The sequence below is a fragment of the Trematomus bernacchii genome, unplaced genomic scaffold (genome assembly GCF_902827165.1).
Source record: "Trematomus bernacchii unplaced genomic scaffold, fTreBer1.1, whole genome shotgun sequence".
Lineage (NCBI taxonomy): Eukaryota > Metazoa > Chordata > Actinopteri > Perciformes > Nototheniidae > Trematomus > Trematomus bernacchii.
In genome coordinates, this window is record NW_022987821.1 from 220,063 (window position 1) to 239,490 (window position 19,428).

The following is a 19,428-nucleotide window of genomic DNA, read 5'->3' on the forward strand; positions in this document are numbered from 1 at the left end:
ATACCAATTTACATCAAAACCTTCATTTTTTAACTGAGGTGATGACTACAGATGAAATATCTACATCCCTGCAGGCACACATCACAACTTCACATTATAACTCTATCAAACATTGATCCATAGCTTAGCTCACCACCATTCAGCTAATGTGATACTCGGGACACTAAAACACAGCTGCTAATGTGTCGTGGGGATGGAACCCATGACCTACTCTTAATAAGTGGTCTGTCTGTAATCCGTAGGCCAGCTTGTGTCAGGCGTTAAAGATTTGATTGTGTCTAATTACTTTTATACCCTATTAGGTCTCCCCGAGGATGGGAAAATTGACTCGGCTGGCAATATTTCATGATTCCCTGGTGGAGTATATGGAGTACGTCTAGGGTACATTTATTAACTTTGACGATTGTTTAATCATTTACCAATACCGTTTCATTGATAAAATACACAGAAAAATTACTTTTGGCCAAGATACGGAAGACCAAGAAACGGTGACCAATCAGAGACAACTTTTTTAGGAGTGGTTCTTAAAGAGACAGTCGCTAAAACAGAGTGTTTTAAACGGAATTTGAATACAGGTATACTTAGACAGACGGAAGGAAGCAAATAAACATGTTTTAGTCGATTTAAAAATAGCATGATAGGTGTCCTTTAAAACATATTAGGACCTTGGATTGAGGAATATGTTTTAACTTTATAACGGGAGATGCAAAAGGGGTCAAGAAGATCCCCCTGCAGACTCCCCCCCCTCCTCTCCTTCACTGTGACAGTACATTAGTGAATATTCTTGGACTGAAGACTTCCCTTCCAGTCAAGACGCTGTCGGAACAGGGCCCGCCTGATTAAGATGGATGTGTGTGGCCGGGACGAGGCAGAAAGTGCCCATGGCCGCCCTCCTCCGATTCCCCTCTCCAGCCTGACAGCTGTCTATAACACTGCTGCCTCTACCTGTAAATTATACTAATGCAGAGTGACAGGCAGCGTGCCCCACTCCTATAGGCAAGGCCACTCGGCGGACCTGCAGTGTGACACAACCGCTGGAACAAGAGAGTGTGTTGTAGGGTGATCAGCGCATCAACCCTGCACTCACCTACACCTCAATCTTTGACTTTCTCCTCTGAATATAAAGTCTGCTCGGCGGTCTAATGCTTCCAAGAAATGAACTCCCTTCAAGGCCAGATCGATGGGGCGATGGCGGCCGTGCATAATTTTCCGCGCAATGCGTGGTTTGGCTAAGTACCATAGCCAAGGTTTAATGTTTCAAGGTTTGCTTTTAAGTCTAGCATTCGTCTGGAAAAGTGCACTGCCACTTTGAGGGAAAGGATTTCTAACAAACTCAAAGAAAGTGGCAAGCGATGCACCCAAAACAAACCAAAAAGATAAAAGGGAAAAGGCTTTTAGAGCAGAAAAACATACAAAAGTGTCGAAGTTAGGCATTTCTTTCTCGGAAATGCCATCAAAGACACCCATCAGTGGGCCATAGACTCAATCCCCTTTTGTGTTATGTCCTTAGGCGATAGAACATGATTCAACAGACATTTATTCACAACATAAAAACACTTTGAAATTGTCCCTTTAAGCAAACAAACTTTGCCTTGTTCATTTTGTGTCCCATAAGGTAGGCATCTTTCCCAATTTCCTCCCTGGGATCAATACAATTCATTAAACAGTGGTAATGTGTCTAAAGCCATTACTAACCCCGGAGCTATTACTAATTTATTCTGTAGCTGCAATTAATTCTACAAATTCTGTACCCTCGGACAAAAATGAAGTCGAGGTAAAAGCAGCAGAAAACTCTCACCTCCGTCTCCAAGAAGCGCCGCAGGGCCCTCTTCTTCTTGATGCTCTTGCGGCGGACAGAGACGGCCACGCTGAGCGCCAGGATGACGATGATAAATAAGCCGCCGATGACGCCAGCTGCTATTAGCGGTGTCCTGTCGAGGCGGAGGAAGAGGAGAAGCATTAACATTGTAGGAAACCAAAAAGGCAATTTGGGAGGAAGTGCAAGGCTCAGACAATGACCACTTCTGAAACGTACCAAAAAACTACTTACTACAATTTCTCCTTAATTCCTTTGTTCTCTCTTCATTTTGCACACCTCTCTATCTTTATTCTTTCAACTAGTTATTTCCAGGCTAGAGATGTCAGGGTTTGTGCTCTTGCCCATAGTTCCACTCTTTTCATTAAAGCAAATACATAGGTTTTCAGGCTTTTCTTTTAGAATAGTGGAAAGAAAACATCCAAACTACACATTCAGGTCTTTTTTGACTAAGTTTGTTGGGTGTCTGTAGATTTATAATAATAATTCCGTATATTTATTATAGCGCTTTTTCCATGACCCAAAGCGCTTTACAGATACACATTACACATACATATCAGACATACATGTAACGGTCATGTACTGTGGACAATACCCACAGGAGCAAATTCAGGTGAAGTGTCTTGCCCAAGGACACAACGGCTTTACAGACGCAGCGGCGGCGGGTTTCGCCCCCTTGATCTGATGATAAATGCACAGCCCACTGCGCCACACCGCCCATCTTCACACCTCAAAGTCATCGAGGCGCTTTACAAGTACACATTGATATCATACATGTACTGTGGACAATACCCACAGGAGCACATTCGAAATTTGAAGTGTCTTGCCCAAGGACACAACGGCCTGACGCAGAGGCGGCGGAAGCGGGTTTCGAACTGGAGTTCCCCAACGCCCCCTTGATCTGATGATCAAACGCACAGCCCACTGCGCCACTCCAACATAAATATAAAATATTACATTTAAAAGAAAGAATGTAAGACAATACGTATTGTCTTAATCGATGATGAGGTGTACGGGGCACATGTTGACCCTATACTTCTGTAGTGTGCTGAAAAATGTGTGAAATGTTACGATAAATACATTTAAAGGCCGTATTCTCATTATTACATTATTATATATTATCTATAATCTATTATTTCTTCTTCTTCTGAACAGTATACGGCAAAATAACTTGATGGAGAAAAGTCCTTTATTTAACAAAGCATGGAAATGGAATTTTTTGCTTTAATGGAATTTAAACGTGCTTCCCAGCGTAAGTCCTCCTCGACTATAACTCCTAATAAATGCGGAATTAAAAGTGCCAATCCTTCCCAAATTGCTTCTGAATCTTATGGGGGGGTGGGGAGGGGGATCTGCTTAAGTCAGGCCTAAAGGTTGGAAGTTAAAAGCACTTCCTCTTCGATAATAACACCGTTAATGCTTTTGCCATTTACATAACCTCTTGCACTTGTGTCTGCCATTATGCCACGGCTACAATCTCTCCTACTATTCCTCTCTTTTCATTTATCCTTCCGCTCTGTATTCCATGTTCACCTTCTCGCCAGAATCATCCCCGTGCTGTTATTCTTTTAAAAACATACCACCTGCTTCAACCTGAAATCCAAAACTCTATTAGTTGTAAAGGCCATTAGCGGCTAATGGAAGTCTCATGTACCATGGAGCAAGGTGCCGTCTGCTTTTGATATCGATTGTGAAGACCCCAAAGAAAGGCGGGCGGGGGGGGGTAGCTTGAAATGTACAAAGAGGCTGTGGGGGTTCGACATAATGAGATATACAGCCATGTGGTGAATAGTAATGCAGCAGTTTGGCATGGATTTAACAAACAGGGAGACAAGGAGAAACAACAACAAGGGGACATATAGGGGAGATTAGAAGACATGGAGGGAAAAGAGGGAGACAAGAGAAAGGACTTCTCCAATTAGGAAGAAAGGGTTTACAGCGGAACAAGCGACACGAGGTCACCGAACGAGACGGGGGAATGGTGCCGCTGTAAGAGCAAAAAGAACAACTCTGGGAATAGAGACTCAGCAGAAGCCTGCCAGGGGGAAATAAAAAAGGTCTCATTTATGTTCCCTCGGTTTAAAAGCAGCTCAAGACCCTCTTTTTTTATGGCTTTGCTGGTTTGGTTAAATTCTAATGAGTTTGTCACTCCTTTGAATGCGCTCTTACTGTAAAAGATCACTTGTTTTTATGGGCCTTTTTTAATGGAGTTCTTGTCGTGCCTTCAGGCTATTTAGGTGGATGTACACAAAATGCTTTTATAAATTCTACTTGGCTGTTTTATAATAGTAGCCGTGTTACTAGATGTAGCACAGTATAGTTATTTGGAGACATACCATGTAATGCCAAAAGATGTATAGCGACAGTCAGAGATATTCGCAATAGATATTTTTGCCTTCTCTTCAACACAATGGAACTAAATGGATTGTGGTTTGTTCATTCATGTCAACAAGGAAATGCTCTACTGTTCCTTTCAGATTTGTTTGATTTTTACCTTATCCATAATGAAATGACATCATAAACTGACACATTAAATGCTAACATGGGCATACGTTTCTCCAGAAGAATTAGACAAGAACAAAACAATTATAACAAACCAAACTGACACTTGTTACTGAGCATCATGGGAAACATTAATGAGTAGTGGCAGGTTTCGATGGTGGTCTCCCTGCCCCACATTACAAAAGACATCCTGAGATCCCTTACCTGTCCATCATCCCGACACAATCTTGGAGTCTCGGCCCGACGCACCTGCAGGGCAAACAAACCAAGAGAGATCATCCATTAAACCGGGGACAGGTTATGAGTAAACCTCGTTGTGTCTTTCTCCCACGTCAATCAGCTGTCACCTGCGCAAAATTGAATCCACGAGCACGGACCAACACTTGTCAACAGGAGATGAAGAAGCATTTGGATGAGAAAAAGCAGTGTTGTTGTTTCTTTCATGAAACATTTTTGGATTGAGGAGCATCATCTGGGAGCTTTTTCTAAACAAAATACTGTGTTTAGCCTTTAGGGAAATTCCCAGAAAGCAGTCTCCCGTTCACTATCTATTTAAAATAGAAAATCTACTTTATAGGTGGCAAGTTGCAGTGTTTGTTGTCTCCAGTGAGTATTTGACCCCAAGTTAAACAAGGAGAGAAAGGTTTGCAAGTTATTTCCAGATGTTTTGCTTTTTTGGTTTTGATTAACACAAATAGTGTGATTTGCAGCCGACACTGGAGAATCTTTAACTTCTTTCCGAATACAAGAAATAAAAGAAATCTGTCGTGTTAACATGCCATCGATTGATGAGCCTTTTTTGCATTTAGGTAAGTAGGAAATGCAGACAGTTGGCTGCTCGTTAATTCTATCTCCTTGAGTGGAGAACTTTGAACAAAAGGATAGACACAGAAGAACGGGTTTTGTGTGTGTGTGTGTGTGGGTGCGTTTCACACAAGACACAACAAATTACATAGCAAATTAGGAGAGCGTGCTAACTTTAGAATTAATTTGGTGACAACTGTGGCTCCTCCAAAGTCGCTCGGTTGTCAATTAAACGGTGCACCAAACAGCCAATTAGCTATTAATCACTGTCTAAAGAGTGTGTGTGTGTGTGTGTGTGTGTGTGTGTGTGTGTGTGTGTGTGTGTGTGTGTGTGTGTGTGCGTGTGTGCGTGTGCGTGTGCGTGTGCGTGTGCGTGTGCGTGTGCGTGTGCGTGTGCGTGTGCGTGTTAGTCAGTTTCCCTCCTGGAGAACAAAAGAGTAGTCGGACAATAAACATCCTCAGGCAGGTACAGAACATATTCTTCCCCCATTTAGAAAGTGTTGTCTCTTGTGCTAATGCTTCTTGTGATTTGTATTGTTCGTAGTTGGCTATTACTTCAGGATTTATTTGGATAACTTTAATATTGAAGTAAACGTAATAATTCCAAGGCCAGTTCTGGAGTAAATTAAGTTGTTTTGAGTGTTGATGGAGAAGCTCAAATGTTAGCATAGCCATTATCAGACAAAACTCCATTCAGAAAACAAGCATTCAAACAAGTTGTTTGTGAACATTTGAGGATAAGCTGAACATGTCTGTGTGTTCAGATTTCAAAGTTAGAGCTCTACTTAAACGGCAGCAATCTGGAAACTACCTTTATTACCAAACTACAATAACTAACCCTAATAAATGGTGCATGCCTTCATAACACCGCCATGCACCATTCCCTTTCGAATAATCCCTCCGTGCATCCCCGTCCTCTTCCCTCGAGAAACCTTTGAAGGCGGTGTAACGAGGCGCCTGGTTTAATCGTCTGCCCTGTTGAAGTGTCCTTTAGCAAGCTACAAACTCTTTACCCGCCTCAAGGACGCCGCTGTGTCCCTGACACTGACCTTTGACCTCGCCAATGTCTCACTGCGGCTCAAGGCCTCTAATACCCAGACACAGCTTCTGTCTGGATGTTAATCCGCAGTGCCCCGTGGCTGTAGGGCAGGATAAAATGACAACGCGTGATGGAGGTGTTGTCATGCCGACGACAGATTAATGTCCACGCAGTCGGGGACGGTTGTGACTGGCTCACGGGAAGAATAACAGCTTCACATGTACCTTTTCTCCCTGCTTCTCATACATCGGTTGTTTTTGCCTATTCACTCAGTGTTATACTGTGAACACTTAAAGGGTCGCTGCAATAGCACAAATAACCTCCTGCTATGTGAGAGAGTACATTACATCTCTTTCCACCTTGGATCATATCTGCAGCCCTGTTGCTAGGTTTCAGCACTCTAACTTTGTTTGCTCCACATACTTCTGCTCTGTATATGAACCATCCCCCCTGTGTTGTCCTGGATAGCGGGCTAAGGCAGCTATTTAAAAACACAGCCACAATGACCCAAAATCAATGAATGGAATTGTTGTTTACCATCTATATCCGGCATATTTCAAACTGTTAGTTGTCTGTCGACAGATCAACTGATAAATGTATTTATTTATTATTATGATTGTTGTGTTTGTTTTGTTATCTTAATGTGTGCACATGTAGAAATGTGTCTGTTGATTGTGTATATATAGGATATACATATGTTATACATATTTCTATTTTTATATTCGGGATTGTGGGAAACGGTGTTTCGATCCCTCTGTCTGTACACACAAACTGAAAGATTGACAATAAAGTTGACTTTGACTAAAGTTCCTAACAAGGTATAAAACATGAATGACCTTATGTTGTGTCGACTAAGTCTGTCTTGTAGCAACAATAAAACTCTATAATGAGGTACATCTTCAGGATATCTAGTGCATTTTCAGCGTTATGCTACAAAATGTCCCTTTTTTCTTTCCTACTTTTCCTTTTTCTCAGGTACTTCTTCCACCTCCACATACAACCTTTCGACTGTCTGCCTTATCTTACATTTCCACGCTGTACACCCCACACCACCTTCCCCCTTGGCTTTATACCTCCCCTCTAGCTACTGTCTCTCTGCGCCCATGCTTTCACTCACAGTTCATCTCCACTACACTCCACGTGGCCTTTAGGGTCAATGCATTCTGCTTCTGACCGGAGAGCCAACAGGAGCCAGCTACAGGTCGGGGAATGAAGCAGCCCTTAGATTAAGTTATCCTCTCTCCCTCTTTGGAAGAAAGGCACCCAATGTCCAAAGCAGAATGTCTTTACAAGAATTGAAACCGCATAGAAGCACCTACGCTTGTGAATGTTCACATTTCTCCATATGATTCCTCTCTTACCCCTGGGTGCAGTTGGCGTGGCAGGGATGACACTCGTTGTTGGCCTTGGCGTACTTGAAGATGAAACCGCTGGGCCCCTGCACCCCATCGGGGCACTTCTCCACACAGTTGGGTCCATCTTTGAAGTGGAAGCATTGCACACATTGGTCCGGACCCTGAGGAAGAGGAGGGAGATGAGAGGAGGGGTTAGGAGGAGGTGGCGGACAAGGGATGAATAAAGAAAAAGAGGGTGCAGTAATGGGATTAGTGAGATGGAACGACGGGGAATCAACAGAGAGAGGAAAGAAATGTCAGACAAAATAATGGGCGGAGGAAATAAAGTTAGGGGAAATTAAATGGGATAAAGCGAGAAGAAAGAATGGAGGTGTCAGAAAATGTAAAAGGGGGAAAGAAGGGAATCAAATACAAACCTGGCGAATCATGTCAAATTTGCTCACTTCCTACCACGTTTAATGCGGCCGGCACATGAATGCCATTCAGTGATTTATAATGTGTTGAGCAAAATGGCCAGGAGTGTATTCCGACACGGCCCTGTTCAAATTGGCAAAACGCATAAGGAATCAGGTCGTGTCAAAGCGCGGCGCATCGAATGTGATAGAGGAGATGACAAGTGGTAACTGAGCTGAGCTGCAGCACAGTCATGAATAAGTAAGACAGAGAACAGTGTGTGTGCATACATGTGAGAGCACTGTGTGTGTGTTTATGCTTCATTTAAACCGGCGCGTTGACTTCAAATAGTGCAAAGATTTGGAGGTGTGTGTTTTGGCGCCACGCTCTGTTGCTAATGACGAACGCAGTGACCTGACGGACAGCTCCTCACAGCTTGACACACAGATCCACACGCCATCAATAAACATTATTCTCACTTTGCATCTTTGTGCGTACGCATGCGCCAGTGTGAAGGCATACAGATGTCTGATTGCATCCGAGTGTGTCCGTATATGGCGCATGCATGTGTATCTGTGTGTAAGAGCGCCTGCGGATGATTGACTCCGGTGTTATTTACTACTCGGCTGTGACCGGCATCCCAAAGTCGGGACGCCTCTGTGCATCCTTGAGGAGCGTCTCTCTGCCTCTTCATCTCTTATTCTCTCTCTGTCTCCTTCTCCAGGGACAGTCATGAAAGGTTACTCACACAAGCACTAAATTCCACAAAATAAGTCATGCGGCGCATTCGATACAACTTGTGACACTGGAAATGCAAAATGCATTGGAAGGCGGTGTAGCTAACGACCCCTAAAGGATAAAGGTGTTAGGTTGTTGCTTTCTTACACCCCTTTCCTATCAGCAGCACTCAGCCTAATTATTACAGTAAAACATACATTAACAGTATTTCAGTGAAACATACCTAGATGCAGAAACAATCTTTGAATGATTTTTAGTCATATGTGAATAAAATAATAGATATTTCCTCTGACTTCTGAGAAGTCTAACTTGAGAAAGTACACATTTACATATCTGATAGATAAACCAATTGTGCGTGGTAAAGACAATTATTTGGATGCCAATAACTATCCTGTGTTACTCCAGCATAGGAAACGGCTGCCTATAATGAAAAGTAACCCTAAAAAAATAGTTGTATACTATTTGTGAAGTGTTTTAGAGACAAAAAGTTGTGGCTAAAGTTAGTTAGTTAGCAACATTATTCCCCCTTCTAAAAATGTGCCCCTTTGTCTCTCAAACTCTCTTAACTCTAACAGGAGAGATTACATATTTGTTAGGATTTATTTTTGACCTGCGGATTAATACACATTTAATGTCAGTATGTGTGGCTCCAGGACTTAATTTCCTCCTGATTTGAGACAGAACAAGCAGTGCAACAGGTTTGTGCTTTTGTGTTATGAAGTTGCACGTTTTTTGGGTGCATAGATGTCCATCACTACATCACAAGATCATTTCAAACAAGTTGTGAGGGATCAAATCTGGGACCATAAAGGTAACTTTAAGGGAAGGTCATAAAGTAATCTCATTTTTCTCTCATGAGTGTGTGCTTGCCAAAAGCATGCCTGCACAGTAGTTTATCATTCCTCCCATTAACCTAGCATTCACCTTTGCAAACACAGCACATACATCTTTTCAAATCCGGTGCGCGAAACAAAAAAAACAAGTTGGAATTCCACTTCAGCACGCAAGAGATATGGGACTATCTTGAATAGAAAAATGAGAGGAGCGGTTTTGATCGACAGTCCACCTTCAGAAAGTATCATTAAGTGAACGTTGGTTGTGTCTGAAGTGTATCCAGGAGAGTCTTACCTGTCCAAAACATGTCATGGTGTTCCCCTCCATCTTCTCACACTGGCTATCACACTCCAGGCACACAGATCCATTGGAAAATTCCCGCATCTCCCTGATAGAGATAGGAAAATCAAGATAGAGGTGCATGTATTATAGATTTGAGAGCGTACCCAGTTGAAATATTGATTAAGAGCATGCTGTGGAGGATGTTGAAGTCCGCTGTGTGTATGCGCGCCAGCTGTACATAGCAACCTTTTGATTTTACCAACATGCTACACAGTATCAAGAAAGACAGGTTAAAGCTTCATCTCCCTGATTTCCAACTGCACTGCCTGCTGGAGTGCCCTCCGGTAGAGGGGCACGCAGGGCAGATCGCTGCCTAAGACTATTTGATCAAGTTAAAGGCTTAGTATGGTCAATATGCAAACAGGGGAAGGCTCATGAATAATTAACAGCCTTTTCAAATTGTGGGCAAACACGAGGGGAATCGTGGAGGGAGGAGGGAGGAGGAGAGCTGGTGGAAGGGAATGGGGAAGGAAGCCAGGGAGAGGGCATGGAAAAAAAGAGTAAGAAAAATAATAAATGTTGTCTAATCAAATATAATATCATTGCAGTTGGTAGGAGAGTCTTTATTTAGCCATTTCGAGCACTGCATGTAGTCCATGATGCTATGGCTTTTAGTCTTCTGGAGGCGAACAATAGAGCTCGATATTGGGTTTATACCGTGCAATTACCCAGACAGGAGCTGCAGAGTGCCCCAGGCCGCACGGTTGCATCCCCATTAGTCCATGTGTGTGTGTTTGCATGCACCAGATCCATACATTTCTCCCGTTGTTTGTGTCAGATTCAGTACATTATCTCTGTTTTTGAAGTCTCCGGCGAGCGGAGGATTGCGGGCCGTCGATACGAACCGCGGCCGATCAAAAACACTTTTCACATCAGAGGGATCGATCAGTCGATGCTGAGGACAGACAGCTCTCAGAGGAGGATTCACCCGGTTACAAACAAGAACCCCTTTTCTCACAGTGGTGGGATAATGAGGGGGATAATGAGGGGGATTCTGGGTGCGCGGTTTGTTTGTGTTTGCATGTGATGCTACTCGGGTGGAATATAGATTCAACAGATTCCTCTTTGTGAGCTGTTTTCTTATGTGATTTTGCATATTTGGATGGCCTGCGGGTATGTGTGTTTTACACATTTGCATTGGGTGCATTTTGGAAACATCTTAGACGTGCTGGTTCTAAAAGCCACACAAAAGAGAGACACTGCAGAATTCCACTGTATCACATTAAGGGGCAATACAAGTGAATATAAAACACTAGAGTTCCCTTTTCCCGTGCCTTTTATGCTTTTATAGCAGATTTTACTACTATTTTGACTGCTTTTTTATGACTTCTAATATGGGGTAATTGATTGACTGATTGATTGATCGGTTGATTGATTGATAGTATAGCAAATGCTAAAACAGCATTTGCTATACTATACTATTCTGAAGGCTTAGTCTATAATATATGAAATATCTTGGTTTCGGAAAGTAACAGAAAGTTACAAAATGTTGTCCTAACCCTCCCCTCCCTGCTCGTCTAAAGCCCCCAAACATACAGTATCACGGTGTCCTTTTATCAATAATGTTTTTCAGTGGGATTCAAAGGAAACTCCCATTGCTCTTTGCACATTCCTCCCTCGTCTATCTTTCCCTTGTTCCCAAATAAATTACTTTTCTCCCCTGGAAGCTCTGTCCAGGGGAATCCTTTAGAAACAGGGTCCAGGCCGTGCAGAGATATCTCTTTTGTTGTTTGAGGGGGAGAAAAAATACATGGAGGAGAAGAGGTGAGAGACAAAGACCTCGGCAACGGTGCTCTCCAGGGTCATTTCCATTCCTTCAAAGCCGTTCCTCCTGATTGGCCCCCTTCACGGCTGGAAGTGCGCGCCAAGGGCCCCACCGGGGGGAAGGCCTGATGGGGGATTAGCCCTGTTTTAGCAGGAATTTAAGCAGCACTGTGGCTACTATTCAGACCCCCAAACCTCCAGCAAACCAGAGCATGGGCAACCCAGCAGAGCAACTTTTTTAATTAAACACTTTCAACGCCTGCCTAATCCGCTTCCACCCTCTTCCCCCCCCCCCCCGAAACCCCAGTGGACACCATCTCAGCCGTTTTCCTTTTCCCCTCTCGCACGCCTTTGCTCCTGCTTTGTTTTATTCAACAGACGTATAAACTAAAGGGAATTAGTGCCTTTACTCATTAAGAATGGAGACGTATAAAGAGGGCGAGCTGAGGAATCTTAAGGTTTAAAATCATCAACCTGGAAACATATTTAATGCGCCAAGGCTCAATTCTGTAGAGAGTTACAGTCTAATACAATAGATTCAGAGCAGAAAGTACGTCAGTCCATGCTGCACACAGTACAACTCCATTTACAGTAACTTACCAAGTATTAATATTACAGCAAGTTACCGACAAAACAGGTAACGCTCTATGAAGACGATGGGATACTTTGATTTACAATGCTTTTGAACCTTAAAGCATGGAAACATGTCACGGTAGAGGCACAACATACACATATGAACCTATAATGGAGCATAATAGGGCTCCTTCAATACTCTGTTAAAGGATTAAACTCACCACTCTCTATGTGCATATAAAGAGTATTATTTAAAGCCTTTTGTAACCAACTTTCCTTCTTCTCTCTATGTACTGTTGGGGTCATATTATATGTATGGTCTATTTTTAAGTTGTGCAGTACGAAATAAGTTTTGTATCTGGCTTGAGACTGAAATCATATGACCACCAGGGGGGAAAATACAGGTTTACTAAGATTTCCATCTCATGAAAGCTACCCCTTTATCTGTCTAAGATACACAGTGCTTGACAGGGGGTGACTTCTTTCCCGGGGCTTTCAATTATGGACATTCTGGTTCAAAAGTTCAGGGCGGTAACACAAAGCAGGGACTGTGCCTGACTGTCAATGCATCACAGTGATTGTATTTACAGTATAGGAGACAAGTGTGCTTCAGCAGCTCCCTGCCACGTGCCTCTTCCTCACCAGTCTTCTTCAAAGCCTCCGATGTGAGCTGTTTTCCCGGCAACTTCAAAGCCTCCCTCCCACAACCGGTGCCGGGAAAAAGACCAGCAACAAGTCAACATGACCGATGGTTTGTATAACCTCTCCCTCACACGTACCCTCTCCACTTCCCCCTTGGGAGAACACGAGCTTGACCTCACTACTCGCGAGAAAGTCCTATTTATCTTGTGGCACACGCTGCCTTATATTAGACGGATGCTTTCAAGTGTCATTCACAACGTCTCCTAGTATATTCAAGAAGAGCACAAAAGACTACATCTACAAAGACGTGTTTCTCCGGTCTCCAGTGTGCTTTTTTGATGTACATAAAGCAATGACCTGAATGCAATTATTCACACTGAAAACAGAACATCAGTGGATTGTGAGGACACTCAAAGAGCCTTTGTCGCAAATGTCAGTTATCTCCCAGCTCAGAGCAGAAAACTCGCTTTTTCTGCCAGCCTGAATGGGCAATTTGTAATAAAATATAATACTTCAACGGTATATTCAAATTGATTATGGACTATGGCTGTAACAGGCAGCCAAATGTTCCTTTAACTGCTCACGGTAACTGTTCACAGAGTGAAATTCCTTATTGGTTCATCTCATTACATTCATGCCAATGCAATTAGACTCCCCTCCTCCAGAGCTCTTGAGAATGTTTTGACTTCATTCTCATGCATCAAAGCGGCTTAAATTGATTTGATTTCCTCTGTTTGTCATGTGCGGCTGTTTGCAAGGGGAATTAATGCAGTCTCCTGAAACTATAATGATCTGATATTCAGGAAAACGCTTCATTTCCGGGTCAGATTCGTGTCATATCAGATCAAACATTTACCGGAAATGCATCGATATGAATAAAAGAAGTGTTTTCTGAATGGATTACTCACCCGTCAAAAAGGTTGCAGGACTCCACGCAGGTGCGGCCCCGCCTGAAGTACCTGCAGGAGAGACACTGGTCGGGCCCCGGGCCCCAGCACCCGTCGTCCGAACACATGCCATCACACACCATGCGCTGCTGAGCTGTGGAGAGGAAGAAAGCCTGTCAGAAAGCCTGTAGCCTGCACCAGTGGTGGAAAGTAACTAAGTACTCTAGTAATTGATTATTATTAATACAACATATAAATGCACTTATACATGAACATATATAATTATAAGGTTAGCTATCCAGTAGTATATCAACTCATTCAAACACATTAATGCATTGATAATTATAGTACGATCAAAATACACGGTTCTTAAATGGGCCCTTCTGCATAATGACTTCTTACTTAAAGTACAATTTTCACCTTGTAGAATTGCTACTATGACTGTTCTTTGTCCACCGCTGACACCCACACATATCATTAAATTCAAGCACACTTGAAACTTGATATGATACATGAATAGCTCTGAAGTTAAAGCATAGTGGTTAATATTATACAATTTAATCTAGAGGATGGCAGCGTGTTTTACCCAAGGATGTATAAAGAGAACTAGATACAGTAAAGACCTATGATAAGCCCCGCCTTCTATCTGCCCATCTCGGCTCCGTCAAATGAATAGAGAGGGAAAATATAACTCTGGTTTTGCTTTTAGTAGATTTTACAACGTTGAGAGGGCTAAAAAAGTGTTTGTTCTTGAATAACTTTTTAAAAACGACGGCTATTTCACAATGTAAGGAGATGGAAAAGTAAAAATTGTGTTTGGACCCATCATGGAAAAAAACAGAATCGCATTTGGCCACTACAGAAATGAGCTTCAACAGGCTGTGCACTTCCTCATGGCTTGGTTTTACCTTGCATTTCCTTGCATTAGTGTGCGATTGTGTGTGGTCTAGCCGAGGGATGCCCAGCTGTGTGAGTTGCACATTGGTATTCCCAACACTTCCGCAATTAAAGACCGCCCGTAACAGAACCCTAAGCCCTTTTTTCCCCTCAGTCGAACCACAACAATCGATGCTGTTCATTGCACTCGGCGTGTCCTCCATCCGGTGATTGGCAACCACGTCCCCGGGTGCGTCGCCCAGTGGGGGCAGAAACCCTTTGTCAACAGCCGAACAGTCAATGTTAGACAGGGGGGCTAGAGCCTAATGAAGAGGCCTGTGTGAGGCTGTATCGATCGATTTCTAAACACACACCGCAGTCATTAACTGGCTAATGATATCAAACACAGCCAAGAAAAACTACAGTGTCCGTGTTTTCTCGGTCTTTACTGGCACATTACACGACCAAAGAAATGGTTACTAAGAGATGATAATACCATTTTTAATTAATTGCAAAACCATGGTGACAATTCCCTCCTTGTATTACACCAAACAGTTTCCACCATCTGCAGCTCAATCCACATGTACTCTATTCATCGTTTCCATCAGGTGTCCGCTTCCCTGTGGCTAGCAGTGAGCTTAATCCACCTCTGTGCATGACGCATTAAGCACTTTCCTCACAGGGTGCTGAATAAGGGCTTTCATGGCCGGGCAGCTTAGAGACGCCCGTGACACAGTCGCCTTGGAAACGGGCATGGTGTAGTGTAAGGCTGGGGGGGAGAGATGGATTTGCAGAGATACGCGGGGCATCTGGAATTAATTAGACGACTAATAGGAAGGAAAAAGAGAGAACGGAGGAACTTTAAAGCTGTTTTGTTACCACCAAATGTGTTTATTTTTCTAAAAATCCCAAATTGACACACCAGACAGTTTATTTTTAACCAAAAAAAGCTACTTTGAACCAGATTTAAAACGTATTTCATCAAACAGACTACTTACTGCATTCCTTCGGCTCTCTGTTGTTGCGGATCAGGACTTTCTGGCTGGACGTCCTGAAGAGAGACGTCCAGTTGACGGTGTTGTAGAAGCACAGGCGGCTGTTGTTGAAGATGTACACGTTCCCGGCGCTGATCTCGTCCAGCGACTGGAACTGAAGCGAGGAGATCCAACGCTGCTTCAAGATCAACAGAGAAATACCACTACCGCTGCAGGAGACAGAGAGAAAGGAAATAATGACAACGCTGAGATAGATAGGGAGGGAAAAAAACAGATGGAAGACGAAGAACAGGGTGATAAAAAGTTTTAAAAATGAGTGGAATGAAAGAGAAATGTAGCACAAAGAAGTAGTTAGACTGAGAAGGAGGTTGCTTCTGCCCTACATGACCCATTACTGAGTTACAGGGTCATCAGTGGTGTTTACAAGGCGGGATCTCCTTTGACTCTGCCAGCACTATCTCTTGGATCTGCCACTTGTGAGCGAACACAGAACCTGTTATCAAAAACGGGGCTAATCAAAGCTGCGTGATGCTTCAAAGAGCCTCTGTGCAGTACATCGCGGTCCTGGCGGCTCATTAGCCCCAACAGTAGCCATTCAAGTACACGAAAACAGCAAGAAAGAGGGAGATATGAGGAGCTTTTCCCAGCAAAGATAGCACATATAATACAAGCATTTCATTTGTAATTAGGTCAAAACATGCATGTAATGAGTTTAAGATGTAGTGGCATACGTCATATAGGTTTTTTCGCTTTTACGAGATAAAACATACCTGTATAGGGATCTACCTCCAATGGTTGACAGGCTGGAAAACACACTCAGATCTGTCATGTTCTCAGGCCAAGACTGGATGTTGAGGTATCCTAAAGAAAAACATGTGGTAGTTAGCGGTGGAGCAGTCTAGACCGGAAAATTGAAGTCATGGTCAAGATCAGACAGACGAGAACAAGGGGTGCCAAAACTAAGGGGCTGAAATAAAGTGTATCCTCTTACTCAACACTGCTTTTCCATCTTGAAATAAAATCCTGTTTTTTTAAGATGGTTACAAGATGGAGTAATAATGCATTTGAGTACGAGGCTTTCAAAGAGTCGCAAGCTCAAGTGGTACAACCCTACTAATTAGTAGACTTAGTTCAAGTAATCAAAGCTTTTTCCTCAGTAGTAATGGGGAACATGAAATAAAGAAAAAAGGAAAAGGGGTTCCAGGCTGTACATGTGGTATTGTAATGAGCTACTAAATAAAAAGAGTCTCCTTTGACTTCAATTCATGCATTGCCTCTGAGAAGTTCACACAAGATTCTTTGTAAAAAAAAAAAGCCTTGAGAAGACAATATACCCTAATTAAAAGAATGGATTTAATATTGTGCACAATCAGTCCCATTGCACTTGCCTTTGATGACAGATTACATCCGATGAGAACGTGTGGAAATGACATTAAAGGGATAGAGCAGGAAATGGCTGGGATCGGATGGCCATTGCTCTTTCTTATTGCTCGGATTTTCATTATGAAAATGCAGTTTCACTCCATTAGCTGTTTGGCTCAAATGCAAGACGCCGTTTCATATGACAAAAGGGTTTGTGTACGAGGTATTACTCATCCCTTAAGGCCACTAATAGTTAATGAATAAATACACACTCGAGCATGCACACACACAGCGTGTTACTGAAAGCACGTATAACTATTACAATAACATCATATCCACCTTTAGAGTTCAACGACACAAAAGAAACTATTTGCCATTTCCCACTTTCTTTTACTGCCTCAGAGGCGACACAAACGACATCATAGTTTTACTTTATTTAGTCAACTTTGCCAAGGTGACCCCAGACTCACCTGTGATCTCCTTCACAGTGCGGAATGCATTGAGGTGGTCAGGGTCCATAGGTCCGATACCATGATACATGTCACTGAAAGAAAAAACACAAAGTGAATACCTTTATTTTGCTCCCTGCATTTGCTTTAGTATGACCTTATTTATAAAACAGTCCTGAAAGATCTTATTACTGGAGACAGAATTATTTGTTATCTCTAATGTGCTGTGTGACATTACACATTAGTCTATCCTTAAGATAGAGCTTCGGGACACTTTGACAGTAGCGTGTGATTGAATATCTGCTTGTTGACCTTCCAAAGTCAGGATTTCCCCGACACAATGGGATATGAATGAAGAACTGTTTGTCTACAAGTCTACCTCTCTTCCTTGTGTGCTGCTGTAAGTCATTCAGATAGTATTCCATTTATTAAGTTGTGTGAAAGAATAAGAAATAAAATAAAGCGCAGCACTTTCTATGATATTAATGTGTTATGATCCAATTATAGCACTGAATATTGTTTTACGTGTTCATAATGCTTGATAATATATCATAATCCACTGTAAAGCATTTTATACTGAACTATAATAGAAAAGTCCATTTTAATTGTACAATGGCTTTGTGTGGTTCTTGCATGTATTTAATAATTTATTTCCGTTACTTAAATCAAAGAAAGACCACTTGGAGTAAGTCATAATAACTGTTATAATTGTATGTATTTTAATGTACTACCACTTTGGGAATAATCAAACACCAATCTTGCAAAATGAGAGACCAGCAATTATGAAATATTATGATTCTTGACCATTTCAGTCATTATATAATGCTTTAATATCGGTTTGAATTAATGTTAAAAAGCATTATAATTATTTACGAGTGAATGTTAATATACCTGTACAGAGCTATAAGTAAGTTAAATATTTAATAATAATTAAATAAACAAATATATAAAATAGTTAAAGACATGAGCATCACAGAAAGTGTTACCAAAAAAATTTGCTTGACTTGAAAAACTTTACAAAAATACAAATCTCCTGGACTTACCCTTTGATCCCTGTAATGAGGAAGATTAGGTTCCCGTTGATTTTGGTGCAGTTGACAAAGTTATCAATATTGCTGGCATCTACTGTTTGCGCCGCCAGCAGGCTGCCCGTCCCTATGCCATCGCACACTGCCGACACAAACACACATTATTCAAATTATGAAGTTGCTTTAGGCATGAATTACCTTCTTTAGAGTACAACCCAAAGTGCCCTTGCACCGCAGAGACCTCATTCTGAGAAAGTGCTATTAGCTATTTGTCACGTTAATTCTTTACACTCTTTTATGAAAATACCCCCTGCTTTGGTGCGCAGGCAAGGCCGCGGCCCCTTCTCCATGCATTGGGATTCTTTTGATGAAAGCACGGCCAATCCACAGCCAATTCCTCTCTGTAATGAATTCATTACATCTGCATTAATTACACTTGCGGTCTGGTGTGAGCCAAGTATTTCTGACAGAGGCGGCGGGGATGATGAATAAGGCTTGTATTAAGTGGTGTAACCAGTTTTTGATAGTGATTTATACCAGCCAATTCCATATCTGAAATGTTAATTTGTTATCATTTCCCACAGTTCCTTGGGCTATCCCTCATTAACCCCTTCCTGCTGCGTGACGATGTAATCAAGAGATTAGCCAATCAATGGATGCCTCAGCACCGTGCGTGGAGCCCGGAGGAAAACAGGACTATAAGAGAAAGGGCAGATCAGTTACCTTTGTGGGAACAATATGATGAAGAGGCTAATTCACTGTATTGAACTGCTTTTTAATTTCAAATTGTTTAGCTATTTAGCTGACACTCGCACAAAATGAGTTGTAATTACTGAGCAGGTAGCAGCAGTTTCTCAGTATGTTCCCACTGCATGTTAATTAACACAGTGACTGTTGTCAGGTCAGACATGTGACCTTGATGTATGCGATATGTAATACAGTGCATATTCAAAGCAGCAATATGAGGTGTGCAAAACAAGTGGCCAGTCATTTCAATAATGCATGAATACATACATGGCATGCATAACA

General features: G+C 42.3%; 1 protein-coding gene across 1 annotated transcript in view; it reads right to left on the reverse strand.

Annotated features, from left to right (window-relative positions):
- LOC117499247 (receptor tyrosine-protein kinase erbB-4-like) overlaps positions 1 to 19,428 on the reverse strand; it is a 211,332-nt gene that overhangs the window by 38,168 nt on the left and 153,736 nt on the right. The window contains exons 10-18 of the mRNA XM_034151628.1: positions 18,415 to 18,541; positions 17,393 to 17,466; positions 16,331 to 16,421; positions 15,564 to 15,769; positions 13,711 to 13,843; positions 9,776 to 9,869; positions 7,523 to 7,677; positions 4,523 to 4,567; positions 1,799 to 1,931 (exon numbers count right to left, since the gene is read on the reverse strand). Of these exons, the coding sequence (XP_034007519.1) occupies positions 1,799 to 1,931; positions 4,523 to 4,567; positions 7,523 to 7,677; positions 9,776 to 9,869; positions 13,711 to 13,843; positions 15,564 to 15,769; positions 16,331 to 16,421; positions 17,393 to 17,466; positions 18,415 to 18,541 (1,058 nt within the window). The remainder of the gene's footprint in view (positions 1 to 1,798; positions 1,932 to 4,522; positions 4,568 to 7,522; positions 7,678 to 9,775; positions 9,870 to 13,710; positions 13,844 to 15,563; positions 15,770 to 16,330; positions 16,422 to 17,392; positions 17,467 to 18,414; positions 18,542 to 19,428) is intronic.